Here is a 19436-nt window from a genome sequence, read left to right as displayed (position 1 = left end):
TTCTCACTTCCTTCCTGAGGGAAACGGGATGGTGTAAAGAAAAAACCAAGGCATAGAGCAATCTATAATGGCGAAGGTATTAGGTTCGGGAGCTGGGTGGGTCAAACATCTAATAAGTGTCCAACGTAGTCTTAATAATCTGCCAAGAAATTCTCTGAGAGGTCTCAGTCCGTACGAACTATTGTTTGGGACTAGAATGTTAATCCAGGACCTCGATAGTCAGACTTCAGTGGTTAAAGAAAAATGCTTTGATATCAAAGATCGTTTGGCTATTTTACAGGACTTAAATGAAACAAGAAAAGACCTGAGCAACATAAAATTGAAACAACAGCCAACAACCACTGAAGAGAAACCACCTGTCCCAGCAAGGCCTGTCTGGATTCCAAAATTCGGGGATCTGGTCAGAGAGAAGATCGCGGTAAAGAAGGAATTTGGGCCTTCTTACAGAAAAGCAGTACCTATCTTGTCTGTCAACGGGACAAGATCAGTAGTATTACCGCCCCTTGCTGGTAAAAAGGAGAACCGAGTTGTATCCATCGACCTGGTTAAACCACAATCATGTGGCCGATAACAAGTAGTAGGCCAAGTGGACTCCCAAGAAGTAGTAGAACACCAAAGTTTGCTACAAATACAGAGGTTCAAACTGAGAGACTAATCACATTTGATAAACCTACAGTAAATCAACAAGGACTATGCAACAAAGCCATGGAACTTAAACCTCTTGAAACCCAAATCAAAATTTTACATCAAGAAACACCAATCTACAATGATGTAACCATTGACTATGCTAATGAAACAAAGCAAATTCCAAAAGCGAAAAGGAATCCAGAAGCAATTGAAACAATACACAGAACAGCATCAGGCTACTTCATCAACTTCGATGATTTTTCTGAGGATCCAAGTGAACCTGGGGAACAGCCAACACCAAAAACTTTTAAAGACAAAGCACAGGAACTCTTTCACCAACTAAAAAAAACCTATCTGATTTCTCCATGGATTGAAATTTGGGTGGCACTAGGTGTATTCATCCTCATACTTTGGCTTATCATGGTACTATGCTTGGGACATTTCATTGAGGGAAAATATGTTACAATGGACACAGCAAGTCAGAAAATCAACTTGGGCCTGAAACCACACAAATCTTCACACATCGAGAAAAGAGAACTTTCTTCAGTGAACTTCACAGCCAATCCTATACCCGGTGGGGTAGCATGGGACAAAACTGATTACGAAATCTATGGTCCGGTTGAGCTCCTGAAGTATCCTCATCAATTCAAGATTTCATTGAGTGACTTTGTAAAACCAAGCACATTCGCTGATGATTGGGACTTTGAAAGTATTAATGATATGATGTCAGATCTAGTGATGTCAGCTAAATTTACAGAACATGATTATTTACAGGGTTCATCTAATTATGACCAGATGTATTGTTACAACCACTATGGTCACCATTATCTGCATAAATCTGCTCAACCTAGAAATGTCTTTAATTATAATCAATGGGAACATTGTGCAACTCCACCAAAAGGCAGTTCAAAAACATTTCATGAAAAATGTTCTTATTTCTCATGTTTTAACACAAGTAATGCAGAAACATTTTATTTCAAATTGTTAAAAAAGACAGGAATGAAAACTATGCTTACAAACACAAAATTGATATATTCAGAAACATTTTTTGAAAATATGAAAACATTCGGTTTTGATTTCTGGAACAAAAATATTGAAACAAAGACAATCTGGGGTACAAGAGATTGGCAGGTGCAAGGTATAGAATCATTATTTAGAGCCTGCATGATCCCAGAACAAATTATATTCTTGAATGATACAATTCTACAGACAACTTGTCTTGGCCTAGCCAAAATTAAAGACTTAAACAAACCGTCTATTCCAAAGCCAACACCTGACAGTAATAGCACAACAGATGTTGAGATAGACGTATCCCATATTTTAAACCAAAACAGAACACATCCAGAATGGAAAAAATGGTTGATCTGGCCCACAGACACAAATAACTGTCAAGATAGATTCCTGAACAAAATACAGGGGTTCACATTGACCAGGCCAGGCCCTAGATACTCCCAGAGACAACATCCAGGGATTGTAACTACTTACAGTGTAGGGAAACTGCCTCGAATGGCTACATACATCCACACTGGTTGAAATTAAGCAACACTTGACTTTACTTAAAGAAGGTGCTGACTTGCGTGATTTCATTATGGGACCACGCAAACAGCGTCAAAAACGTTTTATAGCGGCCTCTATATATGCAGCTTACAACGAAGCTTGGAAAGAAACTCAAATTGAGACAGCAGAGAAAATACGGGAAATTGACCGTGTTAATTTGGAAAAATCACTTTCTGTTGTGGACAATGGGTTAATGACTCTGTCTTCCAGAATATATTCACTGGACAGCATTGTATCTTCTGCAATCGATATAATAGAGCAAGACTTACTGATGTTGCAACATGGTCAGTCCTAATTACGTTCTATTGTACAGCTTGGCTGGACGTTACAAAATCTGCGTTCAGGCTACGTGCATTGGCGTTTAATCAACACAACGTCACTATTCAGTATCTTTAACCTTACTGATACACAAATCAGTTTGGCACAGAAGGGTGCAGAGTATACAATTCTGAGCATTGAAAAACTTGAGAGATTACCATTGACAATGTCAGAACGACCTGTCATTGAATGGATAATACATGGGATAATAACTATTCCGATAACGACTTTCCAGTTTCGATACTGCCAAAAATATATACAGGCAGGCCAGTATGAAAGGTTGGGTAAAGGATACATTAAGACAACATGAAACTTACCTTATACACACACGTTACAGTAATAAAGGACAGAATGTATTTCTTCGTGGTAATAATTGTGAGAAATCACTAAGTGGTATACTTCTGTGTCAGGGTATAAGTCTACATGGGGCCTGTGAAGGAACCTCAAATAACCTTTCATGTCACCAACTTGGCACACCTGCAACACAAATAGAACCATTCTTTAAAAGACTTTCTAACGGGAGTTACATTCTAATTGTAGATCACAGATGTTGTGGCTTGCTGCCAGGAAAACCTTATCTGGTAAGCGTGACTTCCATGGTCATTTGCTGTGAGCGAGTATTGTTCCCGAATGAGACCCCAGACAGGGAGGGAAGGTTATGGCCCAGTTTGAAAATCTCTTCTATTCGAATTGATACTTTAAGCAGAATGAAGACTGTGCTCCTACAGACGCCAACCCATTTGACATCATCAAAAGAAACGTATGATCTCCAAGTTGCAAGGACAACGGGTAAGATACATGCATTGTTATCAACAAATTTCCCCCTACACTTTGCAGAAATGCTTAACGAAATCTTAAATATTTCTGATACAAGTGGTATCACAAGTGTATTTAAGACAGTTTTTTCGGGACTGTTAACCCCATTCAAAGCAGTCCTGGGTATTTTTCCAAATTTCGTCCATTCCATCTTTGGCGGACTTCCACTCCTGCTGGGACTCGTAGCAGGCATTATATTTTTGCTACTTCTGCTTCGTTATGGCAAACCATGTCAGAGACAAGACTCCAGCGACAATGGAAGAAACGATCCTAGCTATACGCTACCGGGACCGCATAACTAAAGTCCTTGGCTTAGCCCGGCTACGAGATCTAAATATGACCTGGTTTCTTTCATTCAGACCTATCTGGCAGAATTGTATTATGCCTGTATTAAGGTGCATACTATGCGGCGAAGAATGCGTGTTGGACACCTGTCTTACACTACAATCAGAAGTACCATTGGATGCAGATACTTTGTTGGGTCCAGTAAAGGCTCATGCATTGTGCTGTCCCCAGCGGCTACCTATCCTGATGACGGCATTCGTGGAGACTTCACCACTACGATTGAAGGGTAGTGAAGTACATGATGAAAGCAGCATCGACCAGGTACGACCTTCTGTGAGCAGTTCTGATCAAACCATCCTTGAAAGCGAACATGCGCATGACTGCATGGTAGCGACATTTTCCAACCTAGTCGAACTTTCAGCAGAAGCTGTAGACTGTTTTTTCGAGAGTCTGTCTGAAATGATGTTTTCACCAGAACAGAGAGAATAACTTTAAACAAAATTGCACACAGCGTTCCCTGAACTCTGAATTTGGCCTTCAGCTTTTTGAAAACAAAATGACTGAACTATTTTTCTCTTCTCCCCGGAAAAGCGAAAACTTTTTTCCGAATCCAAAATATTTACCTTTTTGGCACTTATCTTCTGCTTAAAGTAAAACTATTCCTAGAGAACAGAACTTCTATTCTTAGGAACTCTAGAGACACTACATTACCTCAAACTCTAGCTTATATGCAAGTAATTGTATTTATATGTGATGAGATGGTCTCGCAATTTTTCTTCTGTATTAAGAGCCATTTCATGTGTAATTTCGCAAATCATTCATGCTGATATAAAATGTGCATCTCCTTTTTGAATGATTACACTGCTTGAATGCATACAGTACCTATACTCATTTCGTGTAATCCGCATACGCCATTTTTTAAATACAAAAATGTATTTTGGGGTGGTTCGGTATACACATACACTGTTAGTTATGTTTACTATTGCTTAGGTTAGTAAATATGTACATAAAATCGTGGAGTGGGTGTAGTGTGTTTATCTAGGTACCTATAGTGATACTCCTATTTCTGACCCTTGTCCGGGTATTAATTCACTAGTGTCTATACAACGGCACAGAAACCCGTTTTCAGATTAAGTCATAGCGCATGCTGTCACATTAAGCAAGCACTATTCCTCCAGCCCCCTAGAAAGCACACCGAGTTCTCAAAACAAACCAAACCTCCAGCAGACCTGGGAAATCCCCCGCAGCTATTGTTTTGATTTCGCTCGAGAACTCCTGAAAAGAATGTAAGAACGACCAGTCCTTATGACATTCTTACTGACGTCTTATGTCCATCCTTACGTCAAACTCGGCACCTTTCAGGTATAAATATACCGACGCTGCCCTAAGCAACGACACGGTGGTGATGAGCTTGGAGCAGCGCTACTTGCCGGAGAGCCCAGCTGATGCAGGAAGCCCACGGACGCTGCCCCTCCCTTTTGACGCGCTGAGAGAGACGCTGTCTTTTCTCCTGCCGAGAAATCCAGCCTTCGGCGTTTCCGGCTTGCCCTCGCGGGTAACTGGGATACCGAGTCCTGAGAGAGAGATACCAGCCCTCCTGCCTTCTAAATCCCAGGTACTGAACTGACTAACCCCTTACAGAGAATTCTTGAGTCAGATTCTTGGCAAAGCAAACTTAACTTAAACTGCTACTTATTTACTCCCGCCCACGTATTAGGCTTAGGTCAGGTACACCAGGGTAGGCATAGTTAGAAGCACCAGTTGAGTACGATTAGTCAATGTATATATGTATGTATAACTTTTATCCATTTTAAGTATCATATGGCTAAGAAACCATCTCAATGCTTTTACAGTATTATTTTATAATCCTGCTTTTACTGTATGCACTTTACTTAACTATAAGTATTGCAATAATAGCGATTCATTTCTCTTGTATGAGAAAAGAGACTGATCAATAAAGAACTCCTTTTATTGAACACGCCCGTCTCTTCTTTTCTCTACAAACTGGTGGAACTAAGAATGCACGTACTAACTGAGTAAAATGATTGTCTTTTGTTTTCACACGACTCTAGAGATATACTCTTGATTAGGGAGAGCAAAGTTGTCATGTTCTATGGTTGTCAGAAACTAAATCCCTTCTTGTCTATTCAGGGAGGTTAAACTCCTCCTTGCCTATTCGAGAAAGTTTCTAGTGAACTCTGAGCTAGCTGGCACACACAAAACTTTAAGTCTAATATCGACAGTAGAAGACCTAGTTAACCTCTGTCCTACGTCTATACTATTGAAGATATTATTCCAATGCGCAGAGCCTATTGGGATAATAGGAACTACACTACAATTCTAGCCAATCCACAATTCCCCTCCTTCACCGCAAACCCTTTCTAGTCCGATCCCCAGGATCATTCTCAACCAATCGGTGGCAGAATACGCCATGTCCTCCACCACTGGCGAAATATTACACGTGGATGTTGCAAATGGTCTGAAGGGGCTTCTCCCTCCCATTCAAGACTACTCCTCCATATATGCCTCCAGTGTACGATCGGCTGACGGAAGACCATCTTGCTCTACTCTGCGCGGAAGTCAAAACCCTCTTGGCCAAAGGAGAGATAGAGAGGGTTCCCAGGCCAGAAATAGGCTTTGGTTGCTATTCCGACTATTTTCTGGTTCTAAAGAAGGTCAGAGGCCTTCATCCTGTCCTCCACCTCCGAGCCCTCAACTACTTCCTCAAAAACGAGAAGTTAAAGATGCTCACCTTAGCTCAAGTCCTGTCTGACCTGGACCCGGAAGACTGGATAGTAGTGCTCGACTTGCCTATTCATATCCCCATCCTGCTTGCCCATTGTCGCTATCTGCGGTTTATGGTGGGCCATGAGCACTTTGTTTGCTGTGCTCCCCTTCGGCCGCACCAGTGTCCCTCAGGTGTTCACAAAGGTGATGGCTGTGGTTGCAGCTCATCTGCGGAGATAAGGGGTTCCAGTTTTTGACTTTCTGATGGATACTTCTGCCTCACCTTTTGAATACCCCCTGTGTCAGCTTTCCACGGGAAATTCTTTCCTAGCTTGCCCACGTCGACGAGGATGTCACAATGGACAGGCTCCACTCCCGGCACCGTATGACATCATCGGAGCCACAAAAGGACCTCGTCGGCGTGCTGACGTCGGTTCCCTTTTTTCCGCGCCATCGACGCTTAACTGTTTTTCTAGGGGCTCTTCATTTTCTACTGGAAAACTGTGTATCTCTTGATTGTTTCCTTATGGCTACTTCTTGGAAGACTGGTTTTAAACCCTGCAGAGAGTGTGGCGGGCATATGTCAATCACGGACCAGCACGATGACTGCCTCTGGTGTTTATCTTTGGACTATGATGTCGAGGAGTGCAAAAGCTGCAGGAAAATAAATCCAAAGGCGATTAAGGAGCATGAAGCCAAGCTCTTTATGGCCAAAGCCAAGAAGAGGGGTCGAAAGAGGGCAACGTCTTCATCTTCACACACTTCGAAGTTGAAGAAGCATAAGAAATCTAAAGAGAAGACATAGCTCTTGGCGTCGTTCTTCGAAGGCCAGGGCTTCGAGGTCGTCGGCTTCGGCTGAGCGACCTCGTACTAAGGACTTTATCTCTCCATCCCCTTCTCCTCAGGTGACGCCAGTTCCATCTCCAGGGTCGTCGATGTCGAAAGGTTCTTCACAGCATGACGATTCACCGGCTCTAGCGATGTCCCCGGCACCTAGGGAGTCCTCTCCATGCCGGATGGCATCACCAGTGCGGGCGCGTCCCCGGCTCCGCAGCTTCCAGTTCGACATCAGATGACTCCTCTCGAGGAAGGCACGGATCCATATCCTCTTTTTCCTGTTCCTGGGTCAGATTCTTCGCATTTTCTCAATGCGATGTTTGGCATGTTTGCCAGGGCCTCTGCTCCATCCAGTGCGCCTTTGGGCCCCGTGGGTCCTTTGGCCTTTAACCTGGGTGTTCTTCAATTTTATCCCCAGGCACCTTTCATGCCATTCTTGCCGTTGACTCCGGCTTGGCATTTCCCGGCGCCTAGTCCTCCACTCTAGCTCCTCGGACTCCTTCGGCTGCTGAATCGGCGCCACCTCGAGTTCGATCGACGTTTAGGTTCGAAGCCGAGGCTTCTCTGTCCAAGCCATTGATGTCTTCACCGGCGCCGCGTATGGCTCCACCGACGCCTATGCCTAAACAACTTTCTAGGAGAGAGGCGCAGAGGCTTATTGAAGAGGAGGAATATGCGCAAAATCAGGAGGAAGGGGAGATTGCTGACTCTATGGACGAGTTTAAAGGCCTTCATGAAGCTAGTGGCCTTGATACTTCTCCTGAATACAACCTTCCATCTGTAAGTGGTGTTGTTGTGCAGGACATTGCTTCATACCATGTGGTTATAAGGAAGGCGGCTGATTTACTTGGTCTTCAGCTTCCTTCATCTGAGATTAAATCTAATATTCTAACATAAGTTTTAAACACATCTTCATCAACTTCAGAGCCGTGGCTTCCTTTTACAGATGCTTTAATTGAACCAATCCTGGAGGTGTGGCAGAAGCCTTTTTCTGCTCCTGCGGTTTCTCATTCCATCTCGAAGGTACAGGCCTGCCCCTGGTGATCCGGCTTTTTTTATCATCGCATCCTACGCCGGAAAGTTTGGTTGTCCAGGCTTCTTGTTTGAAGCAGTCTTCTGGTTCTTTCCCTACCATTCTGGGTGATAGGGATTCTAAAAAGATGGAGCAAGCTGCAAATAAAGGGTTTTCTTCTGCGAGTGTGGCTCTTAAGTCCACTAATGCTACTTGCCTTTTTGTACAATATATCCATGCTTTGATGGACTCAGTTGTACAATTAGCCCCAAAATTACCTGAGGAAGATTGTGCCAAATTCTTAGAAGTCCTTTCGGATTCGCAAGCTGCGGCACGTGAGGTGATTTAGTCGGGCATGAACGCGGCTGACTCTCTGGCTCGTGTGATGGGGTCTTCTGTGGCTGCAAGGAGACAGGCATCGCTTAGATCATCTGGTTTCTCTGCTGATATACAAGCGACTTTTTGGATTTGCCCTTTGATGGGTCACAGCTCTTTGGTTCGAAGGCGGATTCAGCCTTAGAGCGGTTCAAATATAGCAGGGCTACTCCAAGGTCTCAGGGTCTCCCGGTGCAGTCTAGAGGATACGGCTACAAGCAGTATTGTGGATTTGGGAGGTCTGCTTCCTTTCGTGGCCGCCAACAATCACAACAGGGTCAGCAACAGCAGAATCCCTTGTACAAATCTTACAGAGGGAAGAATAAAAGAGGTCTCAGGGGTGCAGCTCGACAACAATCTACCTCCTCCTCTACCTCTCCTCCCGCCACCGTTGGTACAACAGGAAAGCAGTTCTAGTTGCCCCATCTTAGAACATGTTGGTCCGGTTGGAGGTCGAGTGTCCCACTTTCTACAAGATTGGAGATTGATCACGTCCGATCGTTGGGTCTTGAATCTTGTAGAGAATGGGTACTCCCTTCTCTTTTTGGAGTTTCCTCCTCCTTACCCTCCTCGCCAGGGTTGGTGCTCAGAGCACCACTTACTGCTTTTGCAGCAGGAGGTTCTTACTTTGCTTCAGAAAGGTGCAATAGAGGTGGTTCCGGAGCAGGAAAGGAGTCAGGGTTGCTACTCCCAGTATTTCCTGATCCCCAAAAAGGACGGTCGCTTGAGAGCAATCTTGGACCTCAGGATTTTGAACCTTTACCTCAGGCAGGAGAAGTTCAAAATATTGACCTTGGCTCAAGATCTTCTTGTGCTGCAACAGGAAGACTGGATGGTGTCCATCGATTCACAGGATGCGTATTTTCATCTTCCCCTTCCTGAAGTGGCATTTGAAGTATCTCCGGTTCACGGTAGGGTCGCAACATTATCAGCTTGCAGTTCTCCCATTGGGTCCTACTTCCACACCTCGAGTCTATACAAAGGTGATGGTGGTGGCAGTGGCTCATCTCAGAAGGTTAGGGGTTCCTGTTTTCCCCTAGCTGGACGACTGGCTGTTGAAAGCGGAGTCTCCGGAGTTGGTTTCGCACCACTTGCAAGTGACAACTCATCTGTAGTTCAAATTGGGTTTTTCGATAAATGTACCCAAATCTTACCTGGTGCCTTCTCAGCGCAGCCTGTTCATAGGGGCAATACTGGACACTTCTGTGCGTCAAGCATACCTGCCTCCGCAGAGGATTCTTGACAATCAGGAAAGGATTCCTTTATTTCATGATGGAGCTGTTGTTCCAGTCCTGAAGGTCCTTCGCCTACTCGGTCTGTTCGCTTCCTGCATACTGTTGGTCAACCATGCACGCTGGCACATGAGGGCACTCCAGTGGTGTCTCCGGAGGCAGTGGTATTAGCACAACGGAGATCGCGAGGAGAAGATCAGAATCTCCAGAGAAGCTGCAGCGCAGCTGACTTGGTGGAGTGTGCATGGCAACCTGGCTCAAGGAAAGCCCTTTCAGGCTCCTCTGATGGTGGCCACAGTGATCACGGATGCCTCCACTCTAGGGTGGGGTGCTCATCTGGGGGATCTGGAGGTCAAAGGTCTTTGGTCTCCAGAGGAAAGGTTGCTTCACATCAACCTTCTGGAATTGCGGGCGATACATTTGGCACTAAAGGCTTTCCTTCCTTCCCTTCGCGGTCAGTCGGTTCAGATCCTAACAGACAACACTACTGCGATGTGGTACATCAACAAACAGGGACGTGTAGCGTCTCATCGTCTCTGCCGAGAGGCTCTGCGACTCTGGTCCTGGGCTCAGGGCAAACGTATGTATGTTTGCAAATCTGGCCGGCGTGCTAAATGTTTGTGCGGACAGTCTCAGTCGGCGTTACTCGGCCATTCACAAGTGGCGGCATCATCCATCGCATCTTTCAGATGTAGGGGTCTCCTCGGTTGGACCTGTTTGCCACTCAAGAGAATGCGCACTGCCCGTTGTTCTGCAGTCTCCAGTTTCCGTTGCAGGGCACGTTGGGGGACGCTTTTCAATTGGATAGGCGCTCACAACTACTTTACGCGTTTTCTCCCATACCCTTGATTCTTCGGGTTCTGAGGAAGATTTGCCAAGACCGGGCCAATGTCATATTGATCGCCCCGCTCCACACCCTTCTTCTATAGGTCGCTCTGTTACCCCTTTTTTTAAATTTTCTGTTTTCTTTCAACTGTATATGGAATTTAATATGTTCCTGTTTTATCACTATGTAAAGCGCTCTGATACTCTCGGGTCCAGCAGCGCTATATAAAACCTTTTAAATAAATAAATACATCCTCGCCTCCAGAGCTTGCACCTTCATGCCTGGAAATTGAACGGGGCAACCTGAGTTCCTTCTCTCTCCGGCCAGATATAGTGGATGTTATTTTATCGTCCAGGCGATGCTCCATTAAGTCTGTTTACTCTTCCCGATGGTCCAGATTTGTTAAGTAGTGCGGAGAGAGAGACATTGACCCTCTTAAGACTCGTTTGTCCAATATTTTGGAGTTTTCACTTTCTTTGGCACAGCAAGGTTGTGCTGTAGCTACTGTCAAAGGCTACTTATCTGCTTTGTCGGCCTTTATATGTTTGCCGAACCAGCCGTCTTTATTTAAGTCCCCCATTATCATGAGGTTCATTAAGGGCCTTACAAATAAGTTCCCTCCCACTCCTTTCGTTATGCCTCAGTGGGATTTGAATCTAGTCCTTACTTTTTTAATGGGTTCTCCATTTGAGCCTCTTCATTCTTGCCTGTTGAGGCTTCTTTCTTTTAAAACTGTTTTCTTGATTGCCATTACCTCGGCTAGGAGCGGAAGTGAGCATCTGTTAGAGACTACTAGCCGCAGATTAATTAACGTAGAATTATCCCCAGGCGTGAAAATGGATCTGGAACATTTTTACCCAACATCCCTGCGCGCCGGAGGGACGGCATCACGTGACTCCGCCCTGACATCGGCGTACGCGACGTCAGCAAAGTCACATAAGTCTCACCCCGGCGCGCCTACGTCAGTTTTTTCCTTTTCCGCGTGCAACACGGATCAGAATCGTGCTCCGGGCCTTTTCAGGCCTTTCCCTTTCGCTATTGCGTGTGTGTGGGAACAGTGTGTGAATGCCTTAGGGCTTTAAGATGTGCTCGTCTTATGCGCGCCAGATGTCGGCGACGGATCCTCACCCCATCTGCATGTGGTGCTTGGGGGAACACCACGACTTCACTAATTGTGAGGCGTGCCAACAGATGAAACCGAGGTCCCGGCGGGAGCGCCGGATGAAACTTCTCTCAGTTTGCATATCCAGGTCAGCGTCATCCCCACGCCCGGCCCCTGCGGAGGGTTTTTGGAACCGTCCCCTCCGTCTTCAAGAGCGGCGCTCACCTGTCGGTAAGTGTCGCAGCTTGTCCCCGAGGGCTGGTTCCCAGCCTGTCAGGGGCATGGGCTCTCCGCTGGTTGTGCGGCCCCGTGTGTCATCGCCCTATCCGCCGTTCCCGGCGCGTGGGCGACTAGAGCCCAGATGGAGACATATGCGGCAGCTTTGCAGGCCTCGCTGGCCTTTTCTTCTCCTTCCCCCTCCTAGGAAGTCAGTGGATCCCTTGCAGTGTGCGAGGCCCTCCGCAGCCCAGCCGGTGGCTTCGGCGCTGACTGGTTCGGAGGATGTGGTGACGTTGGGGTGGGGCCCTTCGGGGGTCCCTCCTTCGGACCACGGCGCCTCTGCTTCGCCGCAACATCCCGCGGGAGTCCCTATGGTGTCACGGGAGGCCGCCGGGGCTCGGGTCACATGCCTGAGCCCCCCTCGGCCCTCACGCCCGAGCGGCCCTCTGGACAGGCGGCGGCCTTGTCAGAGGCGACGCGGGCGGCTGCTGGCCCTGGCGACGCCACAGGGGCTGGTCGAGGGCCCTTCTCGTTTCGTCATGGGGCGAGGCTGTCTGGGGGACCCCTCGTCCTTCCACGCAGGTGCCGTTCCCTTGCCGCCCAGGCTCCGGCCTAGCCCCGGTCTCCTGCGCTGTGGCGAAGGTCGTTCCGGCGTGTCCTCTGGTGCTGGATGACGACGATGTCCTGCTTCAGATTCTCTACTCTACGGCGCCAGGCCGACGTCGAGCCGTGGACTCGTCTTCGGTGTCCTTGTACTTGGACACGTGGGGTTACGTTTTGGCCTCTGTTTAGTCACTGTTGATTTTGGTGTTGAGGGTGTTTTTGAGGACTTACAAGTCTGAGGGTTTCAGCTTAGTTCCACTGCAGGCCTGTTACCTGAGGTAGGTGCCTTTTATGCACTCGTTCCTTCTAGGTCATTTTTGACTGCTCCTGTTTGTCGTGGTAGATACCTCCCTCTTTGGTACTGGATCCATCTCCTTGCACCAGTTCTCTCTCTTTAGGATTTTCGTCCTAGTCACTGGACAGACATATGCCTGTGTGTTGTTTCAGCTGCGACTACCATTGCGTAATGAACTCCCCCTATGCTTCTCCCTGACAACAAGAGTCTTGGGTGGAATTTCCAGACACAATTCACACTCTTGTACGCTAAGGCCTCTCAGGAAACAAAAGTTACAGGCTTGTGGGTGTCTTTCCGATTATACTTGTGGTGCACAGCATGCAAATCCCAAAGAGTCATGGAACAAAACCAAAATGATCTACAGGCAAGCATGATGCAGCCAGCCTTAGACCTCTTTCAACCTTTTTTCACCACAGATAACAGAGCTATCCCTAGGAAGTAAAATTCCTCTAACATGCTTCCTCCACAGACCTCCCAGCCTTCAAGAAATCACACATTGCTCCTAGGAAATGTCACATTTTTGTCCTTCTTACCATCCAAGTTGTTAGCTGTATTGAGTGCATGAAGCATTTGTTCACACCACTGCGTGAAACCATCCTGGACCTTATTCATTCCCTGGAACAATTTCAGAAGCTTCTCCTCTTCCTCCACTTTTTTATTTTGCCGGCTGGTACCACTTACATTCTTACTGGGATGAAAAAGAAAAGAAATGTGACGAAGAGTACACAGGTGAGGATTACATTCAAACAAAAAGTTATGTTCCTCTGTTAACATTTCTTCTGATGGATATTCTATCTTAGCACTGGTTTCTCACCTTTTCATTTAATCTTTATTTCCGCTAATTTAGCCATAAAGAAAAATAAAAAAAACACATTTTACAATTCATTTTACATAACAGGTACTTCCAGCAACTCGGGTACAAGGAATTTTTTTGGGGGTAGGGATAGTCATACATTTATATACACATGATCAGTTTACGCCATAAAACCTATCAACAATATCATAAATATACAAAAAATCTTTAAAAGCTAGATTTTAAAATGTTAAAAAGAGAAGAAATTTAGGTTATAGGTGGATCTCTTGTCCTTACAGACCCAAGGTTCGAAGGACTACTAAAATTTTAGTCCCACCTTTTTTCTAATCAGATACACATTATATAGAAATCTACTTATGCAATATACCACCAATTGTGAGGTATTAGATTTCAATAGGCGTTCAGCTTCACTACAAGTCCTCACGCCTAGGTTCCTACACAAGGGTCTGATCCATCGATCCCGAGCGGCTTTGTATGATGGACAAATGAAAAGTAGATGGACCTCATTTTCCTTAGCCTTCTACATACAAATAGTACATACGTCGTTTGCTATGTTGGCGCCCCCCGATCTAGAGGTATATGCATTTATTTCCAAAATGCCATATCTATATTTTAGAAATAAGGATTTGGCTAACGGGGGCCTATCTCATCCAAAAAGGGTTCGAAGGAGCCTTCATCTTTAAATTCAAGGAACTTCTGGGTAAATGACCCTGTAGAAGAGCTGTAAAGTAGTTTGCTGTGCTTGTGGGACCAAAATGTTTGTTTTAAAATCTTTTTACAAGGAGTTATATGTTTTAGGGGTTCTTCCCAGTAATAGCTTAGACCTAGCTTATTTGCCCAAGAGGAGATATTATTTATCCAGGGAATGCTCTTAAAACCATTGATCTGCATAATCTCTATCAGGCCATCTCTACAGCTAAGCAGATCCGGGGTGGTCCATAACCTTATCCAATATAATAAGGGTCTTAGGGCTGCATGATGGTCAGTGCGTTTGATATTGCTATCTAGGAGTACTGGGGTCAGTGGTGTTCTAATTGGGATTTTCATTAAACTCCGTATAAACTTATTTTCCTCCCGTTCAAAGTTGTTTTTACAAAAGGGGCCCCAGATCTCAGCGCCATACAGTACCGCAGACTGAGCCTTAGCTTTCAACACTTCCAAGGCAGGAGAAATTGCCTTGGACTGGCTGTCTCCATGTCTTTTTAAAATTGGGAATACATTTTGACGGAACATTATCCTGTTTTTCTCTAGCTGACCTTTCCAGGCTAACTTACTATCTAACATAATTTCCAAATAATTAAAACTTCCCACGTACTCTTATTTTTGGTTATTCAGGACGAGGTTCTTTCTAAAGGATTTTTGCGGGTTTATAGACATGTATTTGGTTTTCGTTGAGTTGATTTCTAAACCTTTTTGCATGCAGTAGTTATGGAATGCGTTCACTAGATTTTGCAGTCCCATAGGTGTCTGGGAAATAAGAATAGTATCATCAGCAAATAATAATGCTGTGATAGCTCCACCCCCAAGCTTTGGGGAGTCGTGGCTACAATTACCCAGAAGGGAGGGGATGTCATTTACAAAGAGTCAGAAAAGCGTGGGTGCCAACACGCAACCTTGTCGTACACCCCGCCTCTCTGGTATGGCTTCAGATGTTTCGCCCCTTGGTCCCCACCGCACTTTCGCATAGTTCCCTGCATGTAGTCTTATCAGCTGGACTAGCAACTCACTTGGGACCCACATATCTTTCAGTGTCTCCCATAATAGGTTCCGAGGGACTAAGTCGAAGGCAGCCCTCAGATCTATAAAAGCAACATACAGGCTGCCCTTCCTCAATGTTACATATTTCCAGCAAATACATGTGAACCTGAAAACTTGGTCTGTGGTACTTGTTTTTATGCGAAATCCAGCTTGGTACTTTGATAGAATGTGGTTCTCTTCTATCCAGTCTAAAAGTCTATTTAAAATATGTCTGGCAAATTTGTTTTGTGAAAGATCGATTAAACTAATTGGGCGATAATTCCCTGGATCATGTCGATTTCCTTTTTTAAAAATAGTGACAATCTCTGCCCCTTTCCATGAATCAGGAATTGGTGTACCTGCTGCTATAGAGTTGCATAAGAAGTTTATGCATGGTCCCCATACTTCTAAGTCATGTTTTAGCAGGTCGCCAGGAATCTTGTCTGGACCCGGCGCTTTTCCCGCCTTGATGGCTTGTATGGCTTCTATAGTCTCCCCGAGTTCGAAATACAGAACAGGTGTCTTTGATACTACCTCTAATTCATGTTCCACTATTTGTGTTTCCCCGATTGTGTCTGAGTAGAGCTTGGTGAAGTGATCAACCAAGGTTTTTTCATCAAGAAAGATATCTTTTGGGGACCTGCCTTTCCTATTTCCTTTGGATATTAAATTCCAAAAGGTAGTCTGGTCTCTACGTTTTGCTGCAGCAAGTAAGTCGGACCAGATTTGGTCATCCCAGGCTCTTTTTGAGGTGATAAGAGTTTTTTTTTATATATGTCCCTCCTCTTCCTTATTTTCTGGGTATCTTTGTTCTTTACTGCCTGGATTAAAGAGGATTTGGCTAAACAACACTCTTTGTTGTACCAGGCACCACCTGGTGCAGGTTGACTGTCCTTAACTCCCTTGTCATCCTTATAAATTCTACTCAAAAGACGTAATAGTGTGTCCACCAATTTAAGGTGCATAGCTAATACACCGCGGTCTCCGAAGGGGAGGTCTAGGTAAGGTGAAACAGTGTCTGCAAAAGCATGATAAATACTTGTCATTGTTGCATCATTGGACAAGATGTATGGCCATTTTAAGGCTCATCTATTGTTAGTTATTTGGGTGTCAGCATCTTTCAAGCTTGTCCCTTCATCCTCTGCACGGGGAGTTTTAAAAGGCTTTGGTTCTAGTATTAGATGTAACGGGAAGTGATCACTCTCCGTCCTAAAATCGATTTTAAAATCAATTATTAAGTACCAAAGCCTAATGGAGACCAATATGAAATCTATATAACTCTTTGAGGTCTCTCTGGTGAATGTAGGTGCTGATGGGCGATCTAGCTGACAGCGGCTGTTAATTGCCCTTAACTCATGGGCCGCAGTTACTTGCAAAATTTGGACTGCAGCTACTGTACATTTAACCTTTCCTTTGCTATCTAAAGTGGGAATGTTATTTGCCCTGTCTTGTTCTTCAAAAATACTATCGAAATCCAGTATTGGTTCAAATTTACAATTAAAATCACCACCAACTACCACTTGGGGACTAGGACCTAGAGTAATGAGATAGGAATCAAGCTGCTCTATTGTCAGGGATTCCTTATTCGGCGAATTTGGCCTATTATACACGTTTATTAAGTAAATAGCATTTTTATCTTTTGTGGTTATTTTAACGCCCAATAGGTCTTGGGATTGGATACAAAGCGGGGTAGTAGCGATTTCTAAAGTGATCCTAATCCAAATCACCAGGCCCCCGGACGGTCTGCCTCTTACTGAGGGGGGAGGCATTTGTATTGAAGGTTTTGTAGCCAATTCTATGCGGTGCCTCCAATGACCAAGTCTCCTGTAATAGTATTATATCCCATTCATCTATATAGGTACACCAGGATACATCTTGGAGATTTTTATTTAACCCTGCTATGTTCCAAGACAGGAATTTTACTCCCGGTACCATACTGGCTCCTGATAGTTGGTGGTTAGTATAAGGGACAGGGTTCCCCATATTAGTATTAACTGCCTTTGAACCTACTAAGGGGTCTTGGTTGCTAGTATTTAATGATAGTACCTGGTCTATATCAGCCCTTTCTCTCGGCGTCATTAATATCTGTTTCGTATCAGGGAGCTGTATCTTTTCGCTAAGGATGGTCTCTTTCCGTTGAGTAGCTGTAAGGGTTGGGTCAAAACTTCGATTTGGCAGTCAATCCAGCTCATCCAGTGTGGAAAAACAGTCAAATCTGTTTTCCAAGGACACTAGAGGAGTCTGAAGCCTAGGAGTGGTACCAAAGTGCGACTTATAGAAGTGGCCCAAAGGGAGAACATTAATAGATGTATTTTGACAGTTAGCTTCGTCCCTGTTTTCTAGTATTCGCCTTACTTGATGTGGGCGCCTAAAATTGATAACTACACAGTCACCTTGAATATTCTTGGGCGATGCGCCCACCCACCCAACTCTGCGGACCATCAGTATATTTTCCCTACCAACTGGGTTAAAGTTTTTAAATTTCCCCAACCAGTCCACTACTTTATTGTGTAAATTTTGCCAGGATTCTTTTTGATCTCTTCTTAGGGAGGGCACCCCTGCTAGCACTAGAACATAAGGTAAAGATGCCGGTGGGGGCCTCAGAGTATCGGTACAGGGAATTAAATCTGTTCCTTTTGGGCTATGCACCATTTTCCTGCTTGAGGTTTTTGTCGCGTTTCCCTGTAATGGTGCTCTATATATACTCCCATCTCCATGCATGTTCTGTATGTCCCCCTCGGTTTGGCTAATAGACGCCTGCACAGCGGTTGTATGTTTTTTTGGATCCCCCCCGTACTTGACCTTCTGGGATAGTTTGCTGAAGAGCGCTACTCTTGTTTGGACAGAGGTTTTGTGGCAACAAAATGTCATTCCCTTTTAAATTCTCCAGCTTCTTGGACAGAAACTCTCGCTTGAAATAACCTGGGAAAGGCTAGCCATCAAGGATTTTCCTAGCTTGTCCACTGTCTCCTTTAATATGGATTCCAGAGAGAGTTTAAGCTTAGCTTCAAGGTTTATGATCGATTGCTCATTGAATGGGGGAAAGAATGAACTTTCGTGCTCAGTTTGCGTACTTATTGTTTTAATTTTGGGGCGTTCCATTTTCCCAGCCCCCTCTGGATTAGGAACATTCTTTTTTAGTAATCCCCCGGATTTCTTGGTGTGATTGTTTTTACTATTCCTCTCCGGGGGGTTTGGGATTTTGTTCCTTGCGCTAGTTCCTTGGCCCCTAGGCCCCAAAGCTGGTCTATGATTACGGAGCCGAGATACAAGAGTCGGACTAGTATTTTGTATATCTTCCTCAGACGAGGAAACCAGGGGGGGGTTTTGAGGTATTCGATAAGCAGGATACATTTGGTGAAACCAATATCGGGCTTATAGGGGTTTTTTGGGACGTATCGAAAGTGGGTGCTATCAAAATAGGGGGTAACATGATGGAAGCATCATTTATTATGTTCGCGGCAACCGTTTCTACATGGTTTGCACTGCCTGTCCCTTTCTCCTGCCCCTGATTGTTAACACTGATCAAGGGATATAGGTTAACGGCTGGAGAAATAGCTCTGCTAATAACGCCCAAGGACGACCTCTTATAGCACTCAGATATTTCGACAGATAGTCTTTTTTCCGCCATAATTATCTCCTTCTGGAGAACGTATTCTGCTCTGAGTAGGAATGCATCCATGGACCCCACTACACCTGCTCCCGCTCTCTGGACATTTTTCCGACTAGTTGCCATGATGACCACACAACCAGGAGAACTAATAAATAAACTTGAGTCACTAACCAGAGTCTCGTTTTCTCAATGTCCTAGATGACAGAGGGGTGGCCCAGCCCGGCCTCACTGGCCTCTGACGGCCGCAGACGGTCCCGGGACGCGGAGAGTGATGCAAGTTTTTAAGCGCCTCCTGGTGCGATTCTCCCGAGTGCGGCTTCCGGCCGCAAGGGCTGCTGGGGCTTGTAGTCCTCTGTCCCTGGCGCTCTCCCCCACTCAGTGGCCGCAACAAGCTTGAGAAATGCGGCGGCGGGGGGTGAGTGAGCAGCAGCAAGAGGCTGC

At 45.2% G+C, this 19436-nt stretch overlaps 1 protein-coding gene across 1 annotated transcript in view; it reads right to left on the bottom strand.

The window, feature by feature from the left end:
• The window catches only part of GIGYF2 (GRB10 interacting GYF protein 2), a 1757193-nt gene that overhangs the window by 107798 nt on the left and 1629959 nt on the right, over window positions 1–19436 (bottom strand). The window contains exon 26 of the mRNA XM_078666006.1: window positions 13365–13519. Coding sequence (XP_078522132.1) covers window positions 13365–13519 — 155 coding nt within the window. The remainder of the gene's footprint in view (window positions 1–13364; window positions 13520–19436) is intronic.

This window comes from Lissotriton helveticus, chromosome 11 (assembly GCF_964261635.1).
Source record: "Lissotriton helveticus chromosome 11, aLisHel1.1, whole genome shotgun sequence".
Taxonomy (NCBI): domain Eukaryota; kingdom Metazoa; phylum Chordata; class Amphibia; order Caudata; family Salamandridae; genus Lissotriton; species Lissotriton helveticus.
The sequence above is the reverse complement of the archived record's forward strand: the minus strand, read 5'-3'. Positions and strand labels throughout refer to the sequence as shown.